General features: G+C 40.3%; 1 protein-coding gene across 1 annotated transcript in view; it reads right to left on the reverse strand.

Annotated features, from left to right (window-relative positions):
* The window catches only part of COL9A2 (collagen type IX alpha 2 chain), a 79,299-nt gene extending 60,399 nt beyond the window's left edge, over nt 1–18,900 (reverse strand). The window contains exons 1-5 of the mRNA XM_088462689.1: nt 18,679–18,900; nt 13,440–13,514; nt 4,808–4,840; nt 4,301–4,363; nt 52–105 (exon numbers count right to left, since the gene is read on the reverse strand). Coding sequence (XP_088318815.1) covers nt 52–105; nt 4,301–4,363; nt 4,808–4,840; nt 13,440–13,514; nt 18,679–18,750 — 297 coding nt within the window. The 5' untranslated portion in view covers nt 18,751–18,900. The remainder of the gene's footprint in view (nt 1–51; nt 106–4,300; nt 4,364–4,807; nt 4,841–13,439; nt 13,515–18,678) is intronic.
* Between the last annotated feature and the right edge of the window lie 1,956 nt (nt 18,901–20,856).

The raw sequence follows: 20,856 nt of genomic DNA on the forward strand, positions 1-20,856 counted from the left end.
CATTAATCTAACACAGCCACTCACTGACAGCTAAACATCAGTCACACTTACTTTTGAGCCTGGGCGACCTGATGGTCCAGGATCTCCTTTGGCTCCTATTAATCCCTGTGGAGAAAGTGTATTTGTGGTCAGCACAACATTCTCTGTATTATATATTGTGTTAGATCAAATTTGGGACAGATGTAGCCCCTATCTCTACTACTGGATGCTGTTTCTTTTTATAGGGTCTCTTCACATCTATGCACTGTTCATGTTACTTTTTGTTGTTGTTGTTGTATTTTGTCTTCTTTGGAAACATATAGAAATAGAGTACACTAAATTTCTATTGCATGGATTACACCTCTGCATTGACAGTGTAATGCATTGCATTGACCTTTCTCCAGCATGCACCACTGAGGATACATTGAGATTACACTGAGGATAAATCAAATAAAACAAAAGTAGTATGGATAAGGAAAAGTATCCGTCCGTTAATGCAATTTATTTTATGTTATATCAATACTACTTATCTTCACACATAAATTTTGATGCAGGACAAATCTTTCCTTTTTTCAGGAAATAAGTATCACTTATAAATGTTTATTATATATTTCTTTGAGCTATTATAGACTTTGAAAGATCGGCTAAATAACATCAATAGTGGGACATTATCACTATGCTGGCATAAGACATTCATTTAAAAGTGGGATATGCAAGAAAGAAGGATACATGAATTGGATTTGGCTGATGTTTATTGGTGCTGAGTTATTCACGGAGCGCCATTATATATACACATATGTTTATGTTTATGGTTGGATGGTCACTCATAGGTGAAATAATGCTGCACTGAGGGGAGCGCTAAATCAGAAATTACTATTTTAACTCTGTGGGAAGTGAAGATGTAAATGAAATGCGTATGACTAAGCGTATCCCATACTTGCATGCACTTGGTGCTAGGGAATGTACAGTGTAAAAACTCGGTAAACAGGCATAATGTACAACTCAGCATCAGACCCATAGTGCGTTGCCAGATTTTTCAAAGTCACATTCATTAGGAGATGGTGTTTGATGAGCAGATCTGACGAAGAGAAGCAGGCTTAAGAGTTTCCTCTGCAAAACTGGATTAAGACTACATGGGGGCCTAGGCAAGATACTGGTTTGGGGTCTTACGTCTCCAATCAATTGATATCACTCTATAGACTTTACCTATACACACTGATGGCAGAGACAAAGCTATTCTTTTTTTAATTGACGCAAGGGGCACAAAGCTTAGCCTCACCCTTGACCCGACTCTATGCTCCATCTTCATCTCTAACATGAGATTGCCCTGCCATCCACAGTGAAGCACAACCATGACTGTCCATCGATGAGTGAAACCATCAATGGTTTCCCATAGATGGTTTCATGCAATTGATACTAAGCACCATTAATGTAGATCATCAATGTTTATCCTTCTGATGGCCATCCCTACCTCAATCCCATGCTGCTGTGCAGGAGTGATCAGTGGAGAGTGTACTTAGCCATGCTTAGAAGAGCTTAGCACATGCTCCTCTGACCCCTGTGACAGGCTTACAATACAGATAATGCTGTGCAGGAAGCTTCGTCCCTACTACACATGTGAAAGCCATCTAAAAAGATAACCATGGAGACACCACACATTCTATCAGTATAAGGGGCAATGTGGCAAAAATATGCAGATAGTTCCACTTTATCAAATACATCTAAGCGCCAAAAGTCATGGGATAGCAGTATATAAAGGTAATGGTAGGTGGCATCACCATACTGTGATATCTTGGAAATACTTAGACCTGCATCAGTTGTAATCTGATATCTCATGGGTCAGTTTGAACACTGGGTAGGCTGCTCATGGCAAGGCAACGTGAATTATCGGATTTCAAACAGGACATGAGAGTGGTGCCCGACGGATGGGACATTTCCGAAGTTGTGTGAACATTCAACATACCTCGATCTACTGTGTCAGGTGGGTACCAGGAATAACTCATGGAAGGCATTACCACCCACCATGGACAGTGCAGTGGCCGACCACGGGTGCTTAATGATCGTGACCAGTGGTGTCTAGCCAGAATTGTCCGTGGTAACAGACAAGCGACACTGGCTCAAATCACATCCACATTCAATGCAGGAGGTACCAGATGCATATCCACCAGGTCAGTGCAGCGTTCTTAAGCTTCCATGGGATATGGAAACGAAAACCCACCAGAGTGCTCCTGCTAAGACTACAACACCAGATACAAAGCCTCACCTGGGTTTGTAATTGAATCCTGGAGGACTGCCAACATGTGGAGTGGTCCGATGAGTCATGGTTCTAGTTGTTTCAGCCTGATGGTAAGATTCTGGTGTGGCGCAGACCCCATGAGGTCATGAACCCCAGTTGTCAACAAGACATCGTTCAGCTTGGTGGTGGTTCCATAAATGTGTGGGGTTTGTTCACGTAGCATGGGTCTGACCCACTGGTCTGCCTGAATACATCATTGACCAGTAATCGATACACTGCATTGCTTCATGACCATTTGCAGCACTTTATGAACTTCAAGTACCCCCACACTGATGGAACATTCCAGCAAAAAAATGCACTGTGTCATTGATCCCAAGTTGCCTAGAATTGGTTCGAGGAGCATTGTGGAGAGTTCTGACGAATGGTGCGGCTACCATGTTCCCCTGACATGAACCCAATTGAGCATTTATGGGACGTGGTGGAGAGGTCCATTCGCACCCAAGATCCTGCACCTATAAATATCAGGGAGCTGTGGGAAGCTGTCCAGATGTCATGGGTCAACATCCCTCCATAGGTCTTCCGTCCACTTGTGATATCGATGCCACATTGAGTTACTGCACTTTGCTGGGCTAGATGGGGTCCTACATGATACTAGGCTCCTATCCCATGACTTTTGGCACTTCAGTGTACATAAACATAAACATGTACAAATGTTATTCGTTTCCATGTCTTAGGGTTTGGTTTCACTTTGGAGCACCCCATTGGACTATTTGGTTGTCAATCTAAGAGGCTATTGTTATGGCTAAGAAAAAAATGAATGGAGTAATAATATAATAGGGAATATACTAGTTGGCCCCAGAACTTCAGATGCAAATATATCACACACTTGAGCGATTCTAACCTAAACTGTCCTATACAGTGCATCCGGAAAGTATTCACAGCGCGTCACTTTATCCACATTTTGTAATGTTACAGCCTTATTCCAAAATGGAATAAATTAATTTTTCTCCTCAAAATTCTAAATCATGTCCAATCAACTGAATTTACCACAGGGCGACTCCAATTAAGCTGTAGGAACATCTCAAGGATGATCAGTGGAAACTGGATGCACCTGAGCTCAATTTTGAGCTTCATGGCAAAGGCTGTGAATACTAATATACATGTGATTTCTTAGTTTTATTTTATAAAATTTGCAAAAATCTCTAAAAAACTTTTTACATGTTGTCATTATGGGGTGTTGTGTGTAGAATTTTGAGGACAAAAATGAATTTATTCCATTTTGGAATAAGGCTGTAACATAACAAAATGTGGAAAAAGTGACGCGTTGTAAATACTTTCCGGATGTACTGTATGTGAGTTTGGGACCATGGAGGATTGACGCCACGGCATGTTTTTCATTTGCTGTTCTTGCCATTCTTTTCACATGCCCTGTGTACTGAATGCCAGGGGCAGAACTACCCTCAGTGAGGAAATGTGCATTCACAGTGGGGACCAGTGTGCATAATGTAATGTAAACTCTTTCTATTTTTACTTGTGCTTTCCAGCAGAAAATTGTATTTACTGTAAGTGGTATGTGCAAATCTGTTAAATATATAGGTAATCCAAATAAAGACATACTGTATGTCCCTCTCATGGAATATCTTATTTTGGCAAGTCTGATAATGTGCAGGACAGGTAAGGCAAGGTATTATAACATAACAACAGTGAGATGTTATACTGTACATGTATGCATTTTATATCATGCATAATAATAATCAATAGTGTGCAGTGAGTAGTCAGACAGCCAGACCTAACTAAACCTTTTAAATTCACCTCAGGTCACTTTTCTATACTTCCCTATATTAGCAGCAAATGTATTTCCTAGTCATTTAAAATGTGCAATTTTTTTAAATGCAACAAGGCAAGTGCTCCCTCATCCTCAACAAGAGTATAGATCCATTTAAAATAACAGCAATAATTAAACTGTTACATTATTATAAAGTGACATTCTGAACTTAAATGGTCTGGTCTATGTGGCTTAATCCAAGACTGCTGCACTTGGAGTTACAACTAATAGTCACTAAAACTGATTGACAGTCAACTCACATCAATTCCAGATTCTCCAGGAGCGCCGTCTGGTCCAGGAAGGCCTGGTTCCCCTTTTGCACCCTAAAAAAAGAGAGACCATCAAAAGAATTGGAGAAATTTATCATTGATTCAACATTGTGCACTGCCTGTAATACACAGAATATTTCCATTATAGTTTCTTCATTTTACACTCCCTGAACCTCAATGAATTCTTAAAATTCATATATTGTAATTAATATATAACTTAGAATATTCTTTAACTAAAATAAAACTAAGAGGATTTTTCCTTGTGGTTCTCATTTTAGCTCCATAGGAAGTGCATCATAAAATGATTTGAGAATGGTTAAATAAAATAGTAACTACATACTGTTCCAGATAGTGACTTTTTGCTAAAACTAATTTGTAAAATTATAAGAGATTCCACCAGTAGTTCAGTCACATTTCTATAAACAGGGGGGCTTTAATCAGCATGGCATGCCTTTCCGTATACTGAAGGATTAAACCTCTTATTTAATTGGTACTCACCGCAGGTTGAATTCCTGGAGGCCCTTTGTCACCCTGTGGAGAAGTAGAGCTCAATTAACAAACCGTCTCTTAATTCTTCCTGATTGCTCTCAGTGTAAACTGTACACATAATTTATCCAACAGACGTTTAGACACATTGTAATGAAATGTTGATTGACTCAAATATTTGAAAGTAAATTAAGATCAAGAAATTGTATAACTTGTATTCATGGTAATCACAGATATTTAACCAGTTGTCTATTGCCAAAAGCATATTGTCTATCATAGCAACATTTGAAATGGATAAGTGTGAAGATTCAGCAGAAGTCAAAATACATCTGGATATAAATAAAGGTACAAAGCTCCCAAGCAAAATCTGTGCTGGACCCACCTGATATCATATCTCAACCCATTAATGAAACAAAACAGTCTGAATTATAGTGACCAATGTGGCATGATTTCTACATACTAATTATAGGTCTGGGGACCTAATTCAGTACGGATCGCAACTGCGATCGCAATATCGATTATGCACGCAGTCTCACTGCGAAGATATGCTAATTATTTCAATCGCATTGCCATACGCAGCCTAACATAAGGATGCCTACTTTACCTTACACATATCTGTAATACTTAGCAAGACTGCAAAACCATTGGTAACATCTAGTACCATTGCAGCCTCACGCACACTTGCACAAGGCCTTACTCAGGGTTTGCTAACCTCCTCGCACGCAGTGCAAGCCCAAGCTGAGTATGGCATCGCAGTGGCTAATTTATGCACGCCCCTGTAACAGCGTTGAAACGCACTGGAACGCCTGCGTTTCGCCGACCTCCCCCCGTCACCACCCCTAAACGGTACTTCCTGTCAATCACTCTGCGATGGGTTTGCGTAATCACTGAGATTGCAATCACGATCGCAGTGGAGTGTTCACGCATGCGCACTGCGATACATACACATGCGCAGAATCCAACAATCGGACGATTATGTGCCGAATCACAGTTGTGATCTCTGCTGAATCAGGCCCTGGTTCCTTACAAGAGCATTGTGCAATGATGAAATTTGTGCAGTGCTCCCATAAAATCTCTACTAATTACTAAAGAAACAGTAAGGAAAAGAAAAAAGCTGCCAGAACCCTATAGCATACTGGGATTGCAGTAGGGAATCTCACATCTGTTACCACTATTGATAACCAAGCATCTTAGTGCCATTGGAATTAATGCACCCTATTTGTGTTCTCTATTTTGTCCACCCACACACCAAATTAGGATGCATGGATATATAAACAAGTTCAATAGTACACAGGAACTAACTTACACTCATCTAAAGCTCATTAGCGGAAAAAGAGGAACCATCTGTGCAATCTATAAATATCTCTATTTCATGTATTTTTACTAGAGAAAAGAAAGAGATCTTTAGAAAAGGGGTTGCAAACTAGTCAGCATTGCCAAAAACTAGGTCATTAGAGGGAATTATTCTCCCATAGTGCAAGAAAACAACGTATGTATTAATAAATACATCGGTATGTATAAATAAATAAATCTGTTGCATGGCTTCTTTGCTATTAATTTACATTCATGCTGCGTGTTTGCACAATAAAAAATATAGATGTGTATTAGATGCAGTGCTGCATGTAACACATACATTTCATATGTGCCTGGATGTACACTACTAAGCCAGTAACCCTCCCTCACTTGTACTGTAGAGGATGTAATCAACAGATAAATTCCAAAGGTGGAATTACCCACAGTGGCCCCATAACCCTTTGCTAGGGTTATGGGAACAAACACATCCTTTATTGTACACAATTCAACAGTTTTATTTTTATTTAATTTTATTGGGACCAGGCTAAGAGCTGGCAGCAATTCACTGCTAGCTCTTATCTTAGGTGATGTAAGCATGAGCCCCTTAGGTATCAGTGACCAATCTCAGAGGGACAAGGTACACCCTTTTCTATGTCTGCTGGCCTGGAACTGCTAGAATCTGCAGATGACAGAGAAAGAGGCAGAGTCGCTGGCAGACACTTAGGTTGGTAGTATCTGAATATAATTAATATGGCAGCCATATTAATTGCAGTACTACTAGTGGTCATATTAATAAGTTTTACTACTGGTTGTGAAGTTAGTGGGCATTAACACTGATTGCCGTGTTACTAAAAATGGCACTGCTACGTCCCTCAGTAGTAAATAACCAACATGTTTCTCAGCCACAAACATACCCATTAGTAGTACTAATGGGTATGTTTGTGGCTGAGGAGCATGTTGGTTATTTACTACTGAGGGACATAGCAGTGCCATTTTCTTTACTGGTGACTTTTTTTTTTACCAATGGACAGGCAAGTGGCATCTCACTACTGATGAACAAATTACTGGCATAATGCCACAGATAGAAATTATACTACTGCTGTCATTTCTCAAATCATCGTAAGAAACAGAAAGGTTACAAATGATATGTGAGCTATGGTGGCTGTATAATATAAACACTTGTGCTGCTACAAGATATGTGCATTTATAATATGGCAACTATTGTCATTACAGAATAGGGGGTCTTATTGTCGGTTGTTTAATATGTAAAAATAACTTTTTTGTTATTACTTTTATATTTAATTATACATATGAGGTCTGGTAACATTAGTTGCATGGTAAAGGGAACCCATTAAGAATGTATACGTGTACTATACTGTACTCCTTATGGGAAGTTGGATTACTAGTGAATGATTCACGTTGTACTGTGCTGCTCACTGAGTGATTTCTTTCTATAGATCTCAGGGTATACCAACAAAGCAGCAGTTTGGGTTTGCTGCTGCCAGTATTGGACACAGTGGAATGTATGAGAGTGAATACAGTACTGTATAACAGCAGCAAATTTTGGACATACGGATATACGTCAGTCTTACTAAAGTTTGTAAGGGTATTATAGTGCAGGGAGTCAGGGACAGTGAGGGATGTGTTACTTAAAGTAATATGTGGAGTTTTGTGGTTTGTGTTGGAGAGTTATTATAGACAGTGGGGAACAATCTGCATTATGTGGAGTTTAGTGATGTACAGTCAGTGATGGACTGGGGCATGAAAGGCCCAATGGGGGAATGCAGGGATAGGGGGCCCATACTTAGGGACGTGGCCAGCCTACAACTTGAATAAGAGGGGGGTGCGGCCAACCTCACTGAGGCTTGTCTAACCATTAGAGAGTGGATGACCTGGGCCCTTTCTATATATATATATATATTATATATATATATATATATATATATATGTATATTTTTATTTTATTTTTTTTTCAAAAACAGCCTGGCACTCCGTATAGTACAGTCAGCACAGGGGTGCCTTCCCAAACAAATTATAATCTCCAAGGGTTCCTTGTAAAGAACAAGGCGGCACTCCCAATTGTTATAGTACAAAAGCTGTATTCAAATCATTATAGTGACATCCATAAAACCGACATTTCATAGTACTTAGACTTTTTCATCAGGATGGGCCACAAGTCGTGTTACACTACTAAGGCGAGCTCAGGGAGGACAGAAACCTCCCGTGGAGCAGAAGGGCAGTAAAATACTGCTAGTGTATGTGTGATAATGTACCATATCAGTAACAGCACTGCATTGTAGAAAATACACCATAGTCCTGTGCAGTATAATGTAACATATGTATAATGTATAATTCAAGTGCACAGTTCGGAACATGACCCCTAGAGGAGGAGGTGGGCTCTTATGCAGTGAGGCCCACCGGAGTGGTTCTCCAGTCCCCCTGTGGGTCAGTCCAACCCTGTGGACAGTATGTGTGTTAGTGTAAGAAGCAATTACACAGAGTCATCTAGTATATTATTTTACAATACCCATCCCTATAGCATTGCAATCACTAAATTGTGGCCTCATTTAAAAAATCAGCTCTGATAGACAGGTGTAAGAATGACACCGTCATCTTCTATGCAATGACTCAAAATTACAGCTCCCCTGATGCAGTGTGATTGATTATTGTTACAGTGGATGGGGCAACATTTTTGTAATGTCTTTCTGATCATGATGTTGTCTTAGGAGCAGCACAGAGCAGGATCATTCTGTTTCAGGACGCTTATAAACAGAAAAAACTTAGCCGGGCAGCTTTCCACCAATGTGTACAAGGGAAGGAAGCAAGTCAGGATTGGATGGATCATGGATGGCTTTTTCTGTAAATTACATAGAGGACACACAATGGAACTAACTGTTTAGTAAGTGGGTGACAGTGGTAAAGTTGGTGTAAACCACGTGGCTTAGAAGTGTATATGATAGACAGCATATAATGTATGCGGTTTAGAGGCATATGCTAGGGTCTTATGTCGGGTACACACTAGACTATAAGTCTAGCTCCCGCATATCATCAGTGACATTGCCTGTCGCACCTGCATGCTGGTCCAACGAGCGATATCGTCAGCGCGGGCCATGCTGCATTTTGCCCCCCACTGTCACTCCATCGCTGCCGTCATCGGCAAGTGTGCATGCACTTTCCGATGCCGGCACCCATGCCGAGTCCCATCGCATGCGACATCGGGCTGAGTAGACATTGTGAAGTGTGTACCCAGCATAAGTGTAGAGAGATTGAGACACAAGGGCTGATGCAGATTGAGTACTTCAAAAGGAAGTGCCTTAAAAGAGTGCACAATGAAAATTAAAGTGCAGCTGGAGTAATGCAAAATGAGTATACACCCAAGGAGATACTCATAACATGGAAAGCAATAAATAGAAAATGTACAATCTCAATCTACACTATGGTGTTAACCATATATGTAAATGTGGTAATTGCAGATTGAGTACTACCAAGTTGCATAGTGATTCTTGTGTGACTTGCTGCACACGCTCATAAAGCGAATGCACATAAACAAGCGAATGCAGACCTGCCCACATCGGACATGACTCCCTACGACTGGAGAGGTCATTTCCGCCTATTTGGCTTCCAAATGTTCCAAATGTGTGAAGTTTATTGTGATGTGTAAATATAGTAATATAGACAGTAGAGAAACTGGAGTAATGTATAGCTTAGGAGTATATGTTTAAATGTTGTTATTGTGGACACAATGTAGTATGTGTGATATTAGTCTAGGAGGGGTTTTACTGTATTTCACTCAGGTCAAACTGCCATTTTGCTTTTTAACAATCTCAATTTAACTAGCTACATGCCTTCTAAACAGTTCTGTACCATTTCAATGCTAAACTATTTTGAAGTGCAAGTGGGCTTGTTTTTAGCTTTAGGTTTATTTGCATTAATCAAAATTCTAAATGTGGTCATATTAAGGATTGTTAAAAAATAAATACAATATTTCTTCCTATTGAGTATATGTGACTTCCATAGTATATGGATTAACTGGTATTGAAGACTGTGGTATTGTAGACAGTATTGGATATAGAGTTAACTGTGCAGTTTGGTTGTGTGTAAAACATAATTACTGCAAAGAAGATGAGATATACTGTAATGTATAGAGATCTAGTGATGTGTATAGATCCCAATGTACATATTTATTGCATAAGCCCAAAGTGAGAAGGTGGGTTCCATGCAGTTTTTCATTCTATAAAACGGTGTGACTTGATAAAGCGGCCGCAAAGGGGTGGAGCGGATGGCCAAAATGGGCAGCAATGCAGATCAACACCTGGTCAGGATGATTCATGTGTCAACAAGGGTTGTTGGGAAATCAACCAATGACTGATCTTCAAGTGGGCCCAATTATCAACCAATCACATTAACTGTGCCTAGGTGATCTGTCCAATTTATGTACCCAAGGGTTGGCTAAACTGGACCAAGCCAGGGACCAGATCTATATATGTACATCTTATAATAATGAAAACTCCAAACCCGTATTTGATATTTGAAACAGGAAATAGATTAGGTGAAAACATCTGATTATAAAAATGAAAATACAATGCTATGGGTAATTTAGTATTTTCACTTGTCATACTTTCATACTTGCTGATGTGCTGTACTTAAAAGCCTGTCAATTTTTCTATGAAAACCTATGGCTACGTACAGTAGCTTGTCATTTCCAACACTGTAAGGAAAAATACATGTCAGAAATATAATGATTTAAAATATGGGAGCAGGAGTGAATTGAAAATATTGGACAATTTGGTAAAATGGTCTGAAGAGCGAGGAGAGCAATAACAACATGAGTGATTTCGTGAGCACACAGCAGTTATTAAGATTAATGTGTTTGTAGAGACAAGAAAGTTGAAAGGTAACTTGGCTCAGTATTGTCTTACAGCAGCTGAACACCATCTGGATACAAAATTCACGGCCCTTGATACCCCAAAATTTGGTGGAACTGTCTTAAAATAATATGATAATATGAGCCCTTAAAGTAAAGATCATTTATACTCAGAACAAACAGAAACAATCAGGTTGGACAAGTACCAGTCGAAAACTTGATAAATTAGTTAATTAATACATTAAAAATATATTTTCATTAGCAATATAAAATAACATATTCTGACATGTACATGCTACTATAGCAGTAACTAACAACTGGGAGACCGGCACAAACTTCTCTTTCTCTGCTGTCATCCTGTTCCACAAACCCATACACATGGATGGTTAGTGTATGGAGGCCCTTCAGTCAAAGGGGACCTATGCTGCCCACCCTGCACCAGGAACTGTGACTGCCAGCATTATATTTATGTCTCTTTCTTCAGGGATAGTAATGGGATTCAGACCACCCATTGCCACTGGTCTGAGTCCCCTAGATTTGAGGGTGATGTACTGTGCCTCCCATAAGTTTCTGTATTTCACTAATGTAAACAGATCTGCTGCAGAAATGCACCACTTCTCCCCATTCCATAGGAACAACTGTCATCATTTGGGGCAGATTCAATTAGCGCTTTTCCCTACTGCAATTACCTGCATGGCCCCAGCATGTGTTTCAGGCAAGCCTCAGTGCCTTTAACACTTGCCATTCCTGCTATGGACTTTATTGCGGTATCTATAGTAACCTCTCAATGCCTTTATTTACATATGGCTAGAACATTACATTGATGGCCCATTTAAGGTGACAATGATGCATTTCCCCATGTGGGCCACTTCTATACAGCTGAGCTGCCCCTCACTACATACATTTGTAAGCTGTTTGGCCACTAATATCCAGATGAGCCACTCAAGGTAGAGGTTGAGTAAGTATTTTATGCTGTCTACTATTGGACATAAGCTTAAAATATTTAGTGAAAGGTGCATGTCCCAGAATTATTTATAATTATGATTATTTATTATTTTGTGATATCATGACAGCCAGACAGAAACAAAAGTGCTATAGAGACAACACTTGCATTTGCAGGTCTGGATTCAAATTCCATTAAAGTGTTAAAAATGGACGTGACTTAACATATCTGTTCTTAACATGAGATTTATCCAGCATTGTGACTAAAAGATTTTATCACCTGACACACTTCTATGAAATGATCTGTTACGCTGTAATACTCAATTTGCTGACTCGCGTCCTCACCTATGGAAAATATTAAATACACTAATGCTGGTTACACACTTGAGCAACCCAGCAGCCGACCTGCAATCACGCCAAGCGAGCGGCCAAATTGGTAACCTATATACACTGACCAATCGGCTGCTCAATATGTCTGGCCAGGCATCACAACTAGGCAGGCAATTAAATTTGCCCTCCCAGTTGTGATGTCAGTGTTGGCGGGTCCTGCGTTTTGTGTACGGGCGGGCGTTAGGTCGCTAGGTCGCCTGTACACACAGCCCAACGTACTGATATATCTGGAAGATATATCGGCATCGCATGTGCTGCAGGGCCGACCTGATATGTCTGTGAACAACAGGCACAGGCTGAGGCACTAGCAATATATCGTTTGTCACCCAAACTATGTACCCAGCTTAAAACTTTAAATTTGGAGGCTTCAAAAATTATAGGAAACTATACTTAAAGTAACTGTTCACTAGATGTAATCAGGGAAGTACACATCCTAGCTGTAAATCTCCCATGGTGAGTATCACCCTAAAAGACATTCTGGGGCTTTATAATGAAAAAAGATGGGAATGGCAGATCGTGGCCAGTTTTTCTTTGCACCCTGTAGAGAGCGCAGTAAAACTATCGATGTGGCAGGTACAGTATACATTGCAGGTGGATATGTGTACAGCCAAGCATCTCTGACAATGAACTGTGTCACATCTTGCCGAATTTAATTGCTCCTTCTGTGTATGTAACTTTCTTATGTTTATCAAATGGTATCTAGATTGTTTTCTTATATTTTTATTTTACAAAATTTGGCTGCATAGAGTGTAAAGCAACATTTATTGTCATCATTACCAATATGCTTTTTCACCCTAACTTATTCCATTTTATTTGGCCACTCTAGTGGATTTATTTTACATTAACCTTTTTAGTAAAATATCTTTTATAATCATATGATCAAAACTAACAACTGTTATCCTTATTAATTAAAGTTTCAAATGAACCAGTTATTACTACAATAATTGAAAGTATTTAATCAATTTTGTACTAAAACACTTTATTAAGTCTTATATAGGTTCACGATTTATTTAAGTCTATGTAGTTGTGAAGAATGTGCGTTTTATACAGAGCATACACTGTCAATGCTTGCCATCTAGAGGTAGTTTTTAAGAAGTATTCAGAGTCTCAGTCTGGCACACACAGAGGTTCTTTGTTCCTGGATTGTGTACTCACATCAATGCCATCTGATCCTGGGATTCCTGGTGATCCTGGTGGACCAGGAGGCCCTGGTGGACCTGGTGAACCCGTCTGCAGGAATAGACAATATACTAGTGATTAGGTGAAATATTTCATATTAAGTATACCCGTTTGCTAAGAGGCAATGTTATAAACATTCTACAGTCTATTACAAAGTGAGCGATCACGTATGAATATATATTTAGTTACATTTCTGGTGTTATAAATAAGCAAGAAGAACATGTTATAAATGCACACATTTAAAGCAATAAGTACATTTTTAATCCAAATGCACTTCTTATAGTGCCAAAACCTGCTATTACAAGGAGACAAGTACAAACATCTGCATTTTGCATAGCACTACATTGTCAGAGGCGCATTATTAATAATGTGCTAATGTTTATCCCATATATCTAATATATATCTAATGCATATTGTTTACACTTATGTATGTGTAAGAAGGCTCAGTATATCATTGCTCATTCCTAAATATAATGCAACCTCATATAATACCACTGAAAAGATAACAAAAGTATATAAAATACTTTTCATGCTGCAGTTAAAAGTCACCTGAAACTGTATGCAAACAGTATTTGTCAGGAGTTGTCTCCTTATTCTGAAGATGGAGCTAGTGGGAATAATGTAGGTAAATACTTGACGTTCCTCCCACAGTGACAAAGACAATATGTAAACAGGGGGTAGGTTGTTGCTGGTCATTACAAATCATGGCACTGCAACAACAGGAGGGAGCCATAGGCTGGCACACAGTACACCATTCATCATGTTTCTAAGTGGCACCACCCCTTTCAATGATATGCAGGACTACTAACACTACACTAAGGCATCTCTCTTCCATAACAGTGCAAATAAAACTGAAACACATAGAGTTGGAATTACCAGAACCCTTGATCCACAAAGGCCATCTTTAAGCTGCCCATATGTTATTGTGTGTATGCAGATATGTAGTAAAACTACTGTACACTTATGATGTAATGGCAATCAGGGGGAGGCAATTGGGAAGCCGACTGCCTAAATACCGGCAGCCGGCTTCCCGACTGTCTTATCTCGGCAAGGGTGAAATGCCGGGCGTCTAGATGTAGACGTCCGCATTTCCCCGACGCCGGGAGACCGGCGCCCGGCATCACGTTCGTAGTGATGCCGGGCGCCGCGAGCGGACAGCCGCGGGGGGGGGGAGGGTTAGGTTTAGGGCTCCCAGGGGGGATTTAGGGTTAGGCACCCCCCCGGGAGGGTTAGATTTAGGCTAGGGGGAGGGAGGGTTAGGGTTAGGCACCCCCGGGGGGGGACTTAGGGTTAGGCACCCCCCCGGGGGACTTAGGTTTAGGCAGCGGGGAAGGGGGTGGTTAGGGTTAGGCACTTAGAGGGGGGATTAGGGTTAGGCACTTGGGGGGAAGTTAGGGTTAGGCACCCCTAAGGAGGGTTAGGGTTAGGGGGGTTAGGTTAGTGGATACTTACCTATCCACGATCGGGATTTCCAGCGCTGTCTGGCTTCCGCTGCGTCGCACTCTGCTCCTGTCAGGCTGCCGCTGACGGGAATCGAACCAATTCCCAATCAGGCTTTCCTCCAATGAGCATTTTCTACTATGTCTCCTCATGTATATGTCACTATAGTGAACAGTGGGTTCCCCAGCCTCAAAGTTCAAACATTAAATCTGCCAGCTTATTGCATGTATCATGTGGGACAATATGGCTGCTTTTTTGCTAAAAAAAAAAAAAAAAAGTCTCAGTGACAGAAAAATACTATAATGCTGGACAAATACCGGCCTATTTCAGGGCCTAGTGGCACCCAGTGACCTTGTTTTGAATGTATTACACTGTAAATAGAATTTTTGATTACTAATGAACAGGAGGGAAGAGTGGTCTTTGAAGCCTCCTAGATTGGTCTGTGAATTGCTATAATCACCAATTGTCATGGGTGTTACTACAAGGGGTGCAGCTGCTATGGGGCCCAGAGCTGAGGGGGATCCATCTTCCTTGTCAAATTTACATGTGTTATATTCATTATTCACCATCGGGTGGTACATAGGGGTCCTTACAAACTTTTGCTATGGGGCCTTCAAATACCTAATTACCCCCCTGCCAATGGTGACATCATCATGCACTTCTATTGACAAGAAATGTAGCCTCTACTACTTTCAAGGACCAGTTTCCAGTATCTTATCCAAACTAAGATGGAATCATGTAAATGATTGTGGATATTGGGCAGGTGATTGAAAATTATATTAAGTGGATATATTTTGTATATCAGTAGGAGCATAGGCCCTCATTCAGAGCCACTCGCTAGCGGCAGTACGCTCATTCCGAGCGATGTTCGCACATCTGCGCATGCGTACGGATCGTTATACGCATGCGCGAACCAGTCAGTGCGGCCGAAATTCATGTGCTTGCAAAATAGCGAATGCCTGATAATTTGAGTGACAGGATGAGGCGTATGTGGGTGGTAACAGGGGAAGGTGCTTGAAAACGGGGAGTGGAAATCAGAACGCAGGCGTGCTTAAAGGTCAAAACGGGCGTTTTATGGGTGTGCATATTTAAAACAGCAGCGTCATTGACCACGTCACTGGGTTTTTTTTAAGCCAGAACTGTTCGCAAAATTGTGGTAGCAAAAACCAACCACAAGAATAGCGAGCAGTTCATACGCTGGTCGATGTACTCGATTAATCTAATAAATAGCGGACATGACGTATGGTGCGAGCGGCCAGGGGGCGTTTTTAACAAATAAACGAGCGTATGTTTTGCTCGCTCGTTCAGACTTAGAGGTGTGAACAGACTGCAATTTGCGAACGGATCATTTGAATAGCCACCCCTTGTTTTTGAACGAACGACCGCAAATAGCGAACGGCTCTGAATCAGGCCCATAGTGTTTTATTTCATCTTTCTACAATTGATACATAACTAGTATAAAGCAACCATAAACCTCATTCAGGATATTATATACTAAAGCAGCCTGCAAATGGACATAGGACATCACAGTGTGATGTCAGTATTAAACAGTATATTAATTAAGAAAGAAAATCATGCACATCTGTCTGCCACAAGTAAATAACACTAACAAAAAGCAATCCTATCCCTGGACCAGCAAATACAAATAAAGGTGCTACAGTATACAGATGTGTAATACAGCAGTAGACATATTTAGGCCCATAGTTCAGCCGGGCCTGGAAGCAGTTTACTTATAAATCTGTGGCAGGGAGGTCCATTGTGATGGGTCCACAACTTTGCATGTAATGTTTTGTTAAACAATGCTTTGGTTGTCATTTCACTAGTCCTTGAAATGATTAGTCCGCATTATGATTAGTATAATAGAGTTTAACACTAAAGAAGAGAGGAGAACACTGCTATTAATAACGAATGTTTGTTGAATGGAGTTTTATCACATAATACCAAAACACAGGACAATATTAAAGGCTTTATCCAGTCTGGAAATACAAATATCTTTAGGAAAGTAAAGAAATTGATCTGAGACTGTATTGAGAGCTGCCAGAAAACATAAGTCCCATGCCTGTTAGTTAGTTAGAGTTAGGTTATAAGTGATATTATACTTATTTGTAGATAGGTAACAGTGACCGCAGAGAGCAGCAGTGGTGAGGATAGCAAACTCTGTACAGCATGTATACGACTAGTTTGCAGCCATGTATAAATACACATAAGGAAGGACACTTTTCTGACAGATGTTGCCTTCATAACAATAAATCCATATATATTTTTCTTAGAGATATTAATAAAGCATATTCAATTTTAATGTCATTCAAGCCCAGAATGTTGTGCAAAGTGGTTCAAAGTGGTTCATTGCACTATAACTGTTGTCATTGTAAATCCATTGTTTTAATACAGATAAAATTGGATAAACATTACCAATTTAATGTTTGATGCCTCCCGTGCTGGCTGCTGTAAGAATGACTAGTTTAGTATAAATGTCAGCAAGCAGCAGACACTCTGTCCTTTCATTTGTTTGTGTTCAGGGGCTCTGTGAGTGTGTGGGGAACAGGATCAGGCTCCTGAATGGCAAACTTTGTTCTCACATATGAATGCCAAATGTCTCAGGATACTACATTCCTCCTGCCTCTTGCCCTACAAACACCTTCACATATTCAGCTCCCTCCCTCTCCAAGCTCCAGATAAATCCCATACAAAATTACAGCCGATACCAACCACATGGTACCTATACCTATTTATCTTGTCTAGTGCTCCATACCACTATTTATATCTTATACATTCTATGGATCTCTAAAAACACCTATGATGATTTAAAAGTCTCTACTCTTAATGCTGTCATATTTTCAACTTATAGCCCTGTCTATTTATCTTGTGTAATGTTCTGTCTTTTCATTTTTGTTAGAGTCTTACCTTTCAAATCTCTTTATTCTTAATATTATCAACCTCTAATGGGAGATAATTCCATTAAATTTACGACCTTAGCGGTAAATTCCCATTTCCCATAACGTTTCTTAATGTGTTGCTCAATAGGCCCAATCAGCCACATAACCTTGTACTCATCGTAGGTAGGACATATATGTCCTTAATAGAGCTTGCCAAGGCTATCAGTAAAAAAATGCTAAAAGAAAATTAGACCCATGAGCCATAAATTAGAGAGCTGAATACATTTATTCATATTTTTTTTAACCATCATAAGTTAGGAATGAAAAGGCCGGTGAGTTATATTGATGAATTGAATCTTTAACCAAATACCAAATAACACACAGTCTATAAAACAGTACAGTGCTAACTAACCTACATCAACCAAACAAAAGTAAATAAAATGTAAACGTGCATTAAAAAAACAAACAACAACTTGTAGAGTTGCTATATATATGTGCACACAACATGACTGTATTAAATAAGCCCTTTATGCACTTATCAATTCATTCTGTCTTAACGGAATACTCCTGAACAGTCCTGGGCCTCCATTCTCTGTGATGTCCTTTGACCTAATGACTTTTGGGCTCATTCTATTCCTTACATTCAGTATTCTCTGCCCAGCACTAATGTGTTAAAAGTAGCAAAAATATGTTATTTTGGGGTTACTTTCCAAAGCATTGAAAGTTAAAACACAATTATACACAAATCAATGTAAACATTGGTTGTTACATTTACATAGCATGACAAACCTTTCCACAACCATCAAATAATAAAATAAAACAGTTACTTTTTGACACCCCCTGTCCTACTGTAAGATGCCTTAACATAAAGATGATCCAAAAAGGTAAAATAAACTTACAAACTGTGCCAGGGAAAAGCAGATGAGATGAAGACTCACAGAGAGCCGCAGGCTTCCCCATACACTGACCATGGTGCTAGCTTCTTGTTGCTAGAGGATCTGCAGGGAGGGGAGGGGGAAGCCACACAGGCCTTTAGAAAAATCCTTCTAGCTAGGTAAGAGCTCCAGCTAGCCCTGTGTTGCCAGACCCCAAATACAGGAGGATGTGGGATGCAGCTCCCAGACTCACTCAGACATTGTAAGGTTAGAGAGAGGAGGAGAGTCCATGAATATGTAATAAGCTGCTAGGTGAAAAAAAAGAGCAATTGGTTGGTAGGCAAAAAGGGACCCTCCCTCCTATTGGCTATCAAGTGAAGACATCAGGTAAGATGCCTTCATTTTAACAGCGTATTCTTATTCTCCTAAAATAAATTGAATATTAACTTTTATTCAGATAACCATAGAGACTATCCAAGCACCAACTTTCCATGAGTGTTTATATATCTCCATTGAAATATTGAACTTTGAATAAAGTCATGTAGCCAGGGGTGCACACATAATCACAGAGCATGCAACACAGGGCAGTACAAGGGTGACACAAAATAATTAAGGTTTTATTTTCTTACAGGGTGAAAATACAGTTCAATACAGGACACATCAATAATAGCTGACATAAGATAAAAGTTCCTAGTACATATCAGTAGGAGGGAGGATGGAGTGAATGGGCTGTTGTTCAGAGCAGACAGTTACTCCTCTGTACACCTATGTTCTCCTTTCTCTCATACTGAAAGCTTTCCTGTTATAATAACAGCAGTCAATAAAAGGCTCTGTTATGTGTTCTGACTGCACAGGAGAGGGGACAAAAACATATGTAACTCTTTCTGCGCCTGAACAGAACATTGTGTGTGAGAGCTGCAACTGGTAGGATAGAAATAGCAGATTTTGGTACTTTATTTTAGGATAACAGTGTTACACTAGAGGGCAGTCACACTCCCTTAGCAACATTGTATTCATATCACTACCTTTTACTGTGTGTTGAACAGTTTAAATTGTTTAGTACACAGAATACATTATGGCATGACAGTCAATTTGCTGCAAGGCCTTATATTGTATGGCATCTGAACTGATGGGGGGATTAGCTTCAGAGATGTACGCAGTGCTGATTTTTATGCAGATTGAGCGATTGTTTGTCATTACACATGCGTGTCAGCAGCACATGCGTGTCAGTAGAAGTGATTGCTTTGCGATTACACCCACACAGAGGATCCATTCGCAGTGTGAGTGACAGGTAGTCAGCGTTTGGTGGAGGCAAACGCAGGTGTGTCTGCATAAATTAGCTATTGTGATCTCCTACGCCGCATGAGAGCTCACTGCATGTCAGGAGAGCTGCAGTGTTTGTGGCTGGTCAGACTTGCCACTTATGCTGCATGGCTACCCCATCTGTAACGATGTTAATGCTGTTGTACGTCGTCAGACATATATGATAAGGCAGCAGTGGGCGTCCCTATGCTCGGCTATGCTTTGGTAGACATTAGTATATTTTAGCAACTGTGATCTGTGAGAGAATGCAGTTGCGATTGCATTAGCGTACATCTCTGATTCAGGCCCCAAGAACGATTCTTATATTTTTGTTATCCAGGAGCTAAATTACATCTGAATATATTTTTTTTAGTTCTACAGATCTGTTGAAGTAGCTTAATTTTGATAAGATTACTATTCTCTTCAGATTGTTATACAGTATAAAACAGTTATAAAATAAAGTGTTGTGGAAGAAAATAGGGGTTCAGAGGAGTTGATAAAGGCATAGGTATGGAAAAGTTATAGTTAGGGCCGCATTACCCACAAGGTGGTGTAGTCGGGCATCTAGGGCCGGTTGGGTCCTAGGGGGCCCGCCTGCCATCGCATACCACAAATTACAGCTGCCACGGGGATGCCCATGAGAAGGGGAGGGGGTGTGAATTGAAAGTGTGCGCGCTGGTGCAGAGTAGTTAAGCCCCGCCTCCAGCACTGGGCCTCATTTATTTACATAGGTAAACACCAGCGACATTTTTTATTTAGTACCACTGTGATACAAACGAAAAATCCACTGGTATTTACCAGACCAGCAAGGTCCAGCGAAGTCCTCCTCCTCTACGAGGTCCTCTGCTGGGCTGCTGCTAGTCTAACGCTGCCAGCGGGGGGGTCTGGTGAAATGCGCAT

Source organism: Taudactylus pleione, unplaced genomic scaffold (genome assembly GCF_031769625.1).
Source record: "Taudactylus pleione unplaced genomic scaffold, aTauple2 ptg000007l, whole genome shotgun sequence".
Lineage (NCBI taxonomy): Eukaryota > Metazoa > Chordata > Amphibia > Anura > Myobatrachidae > Taudactylus > Taudactylus pleione.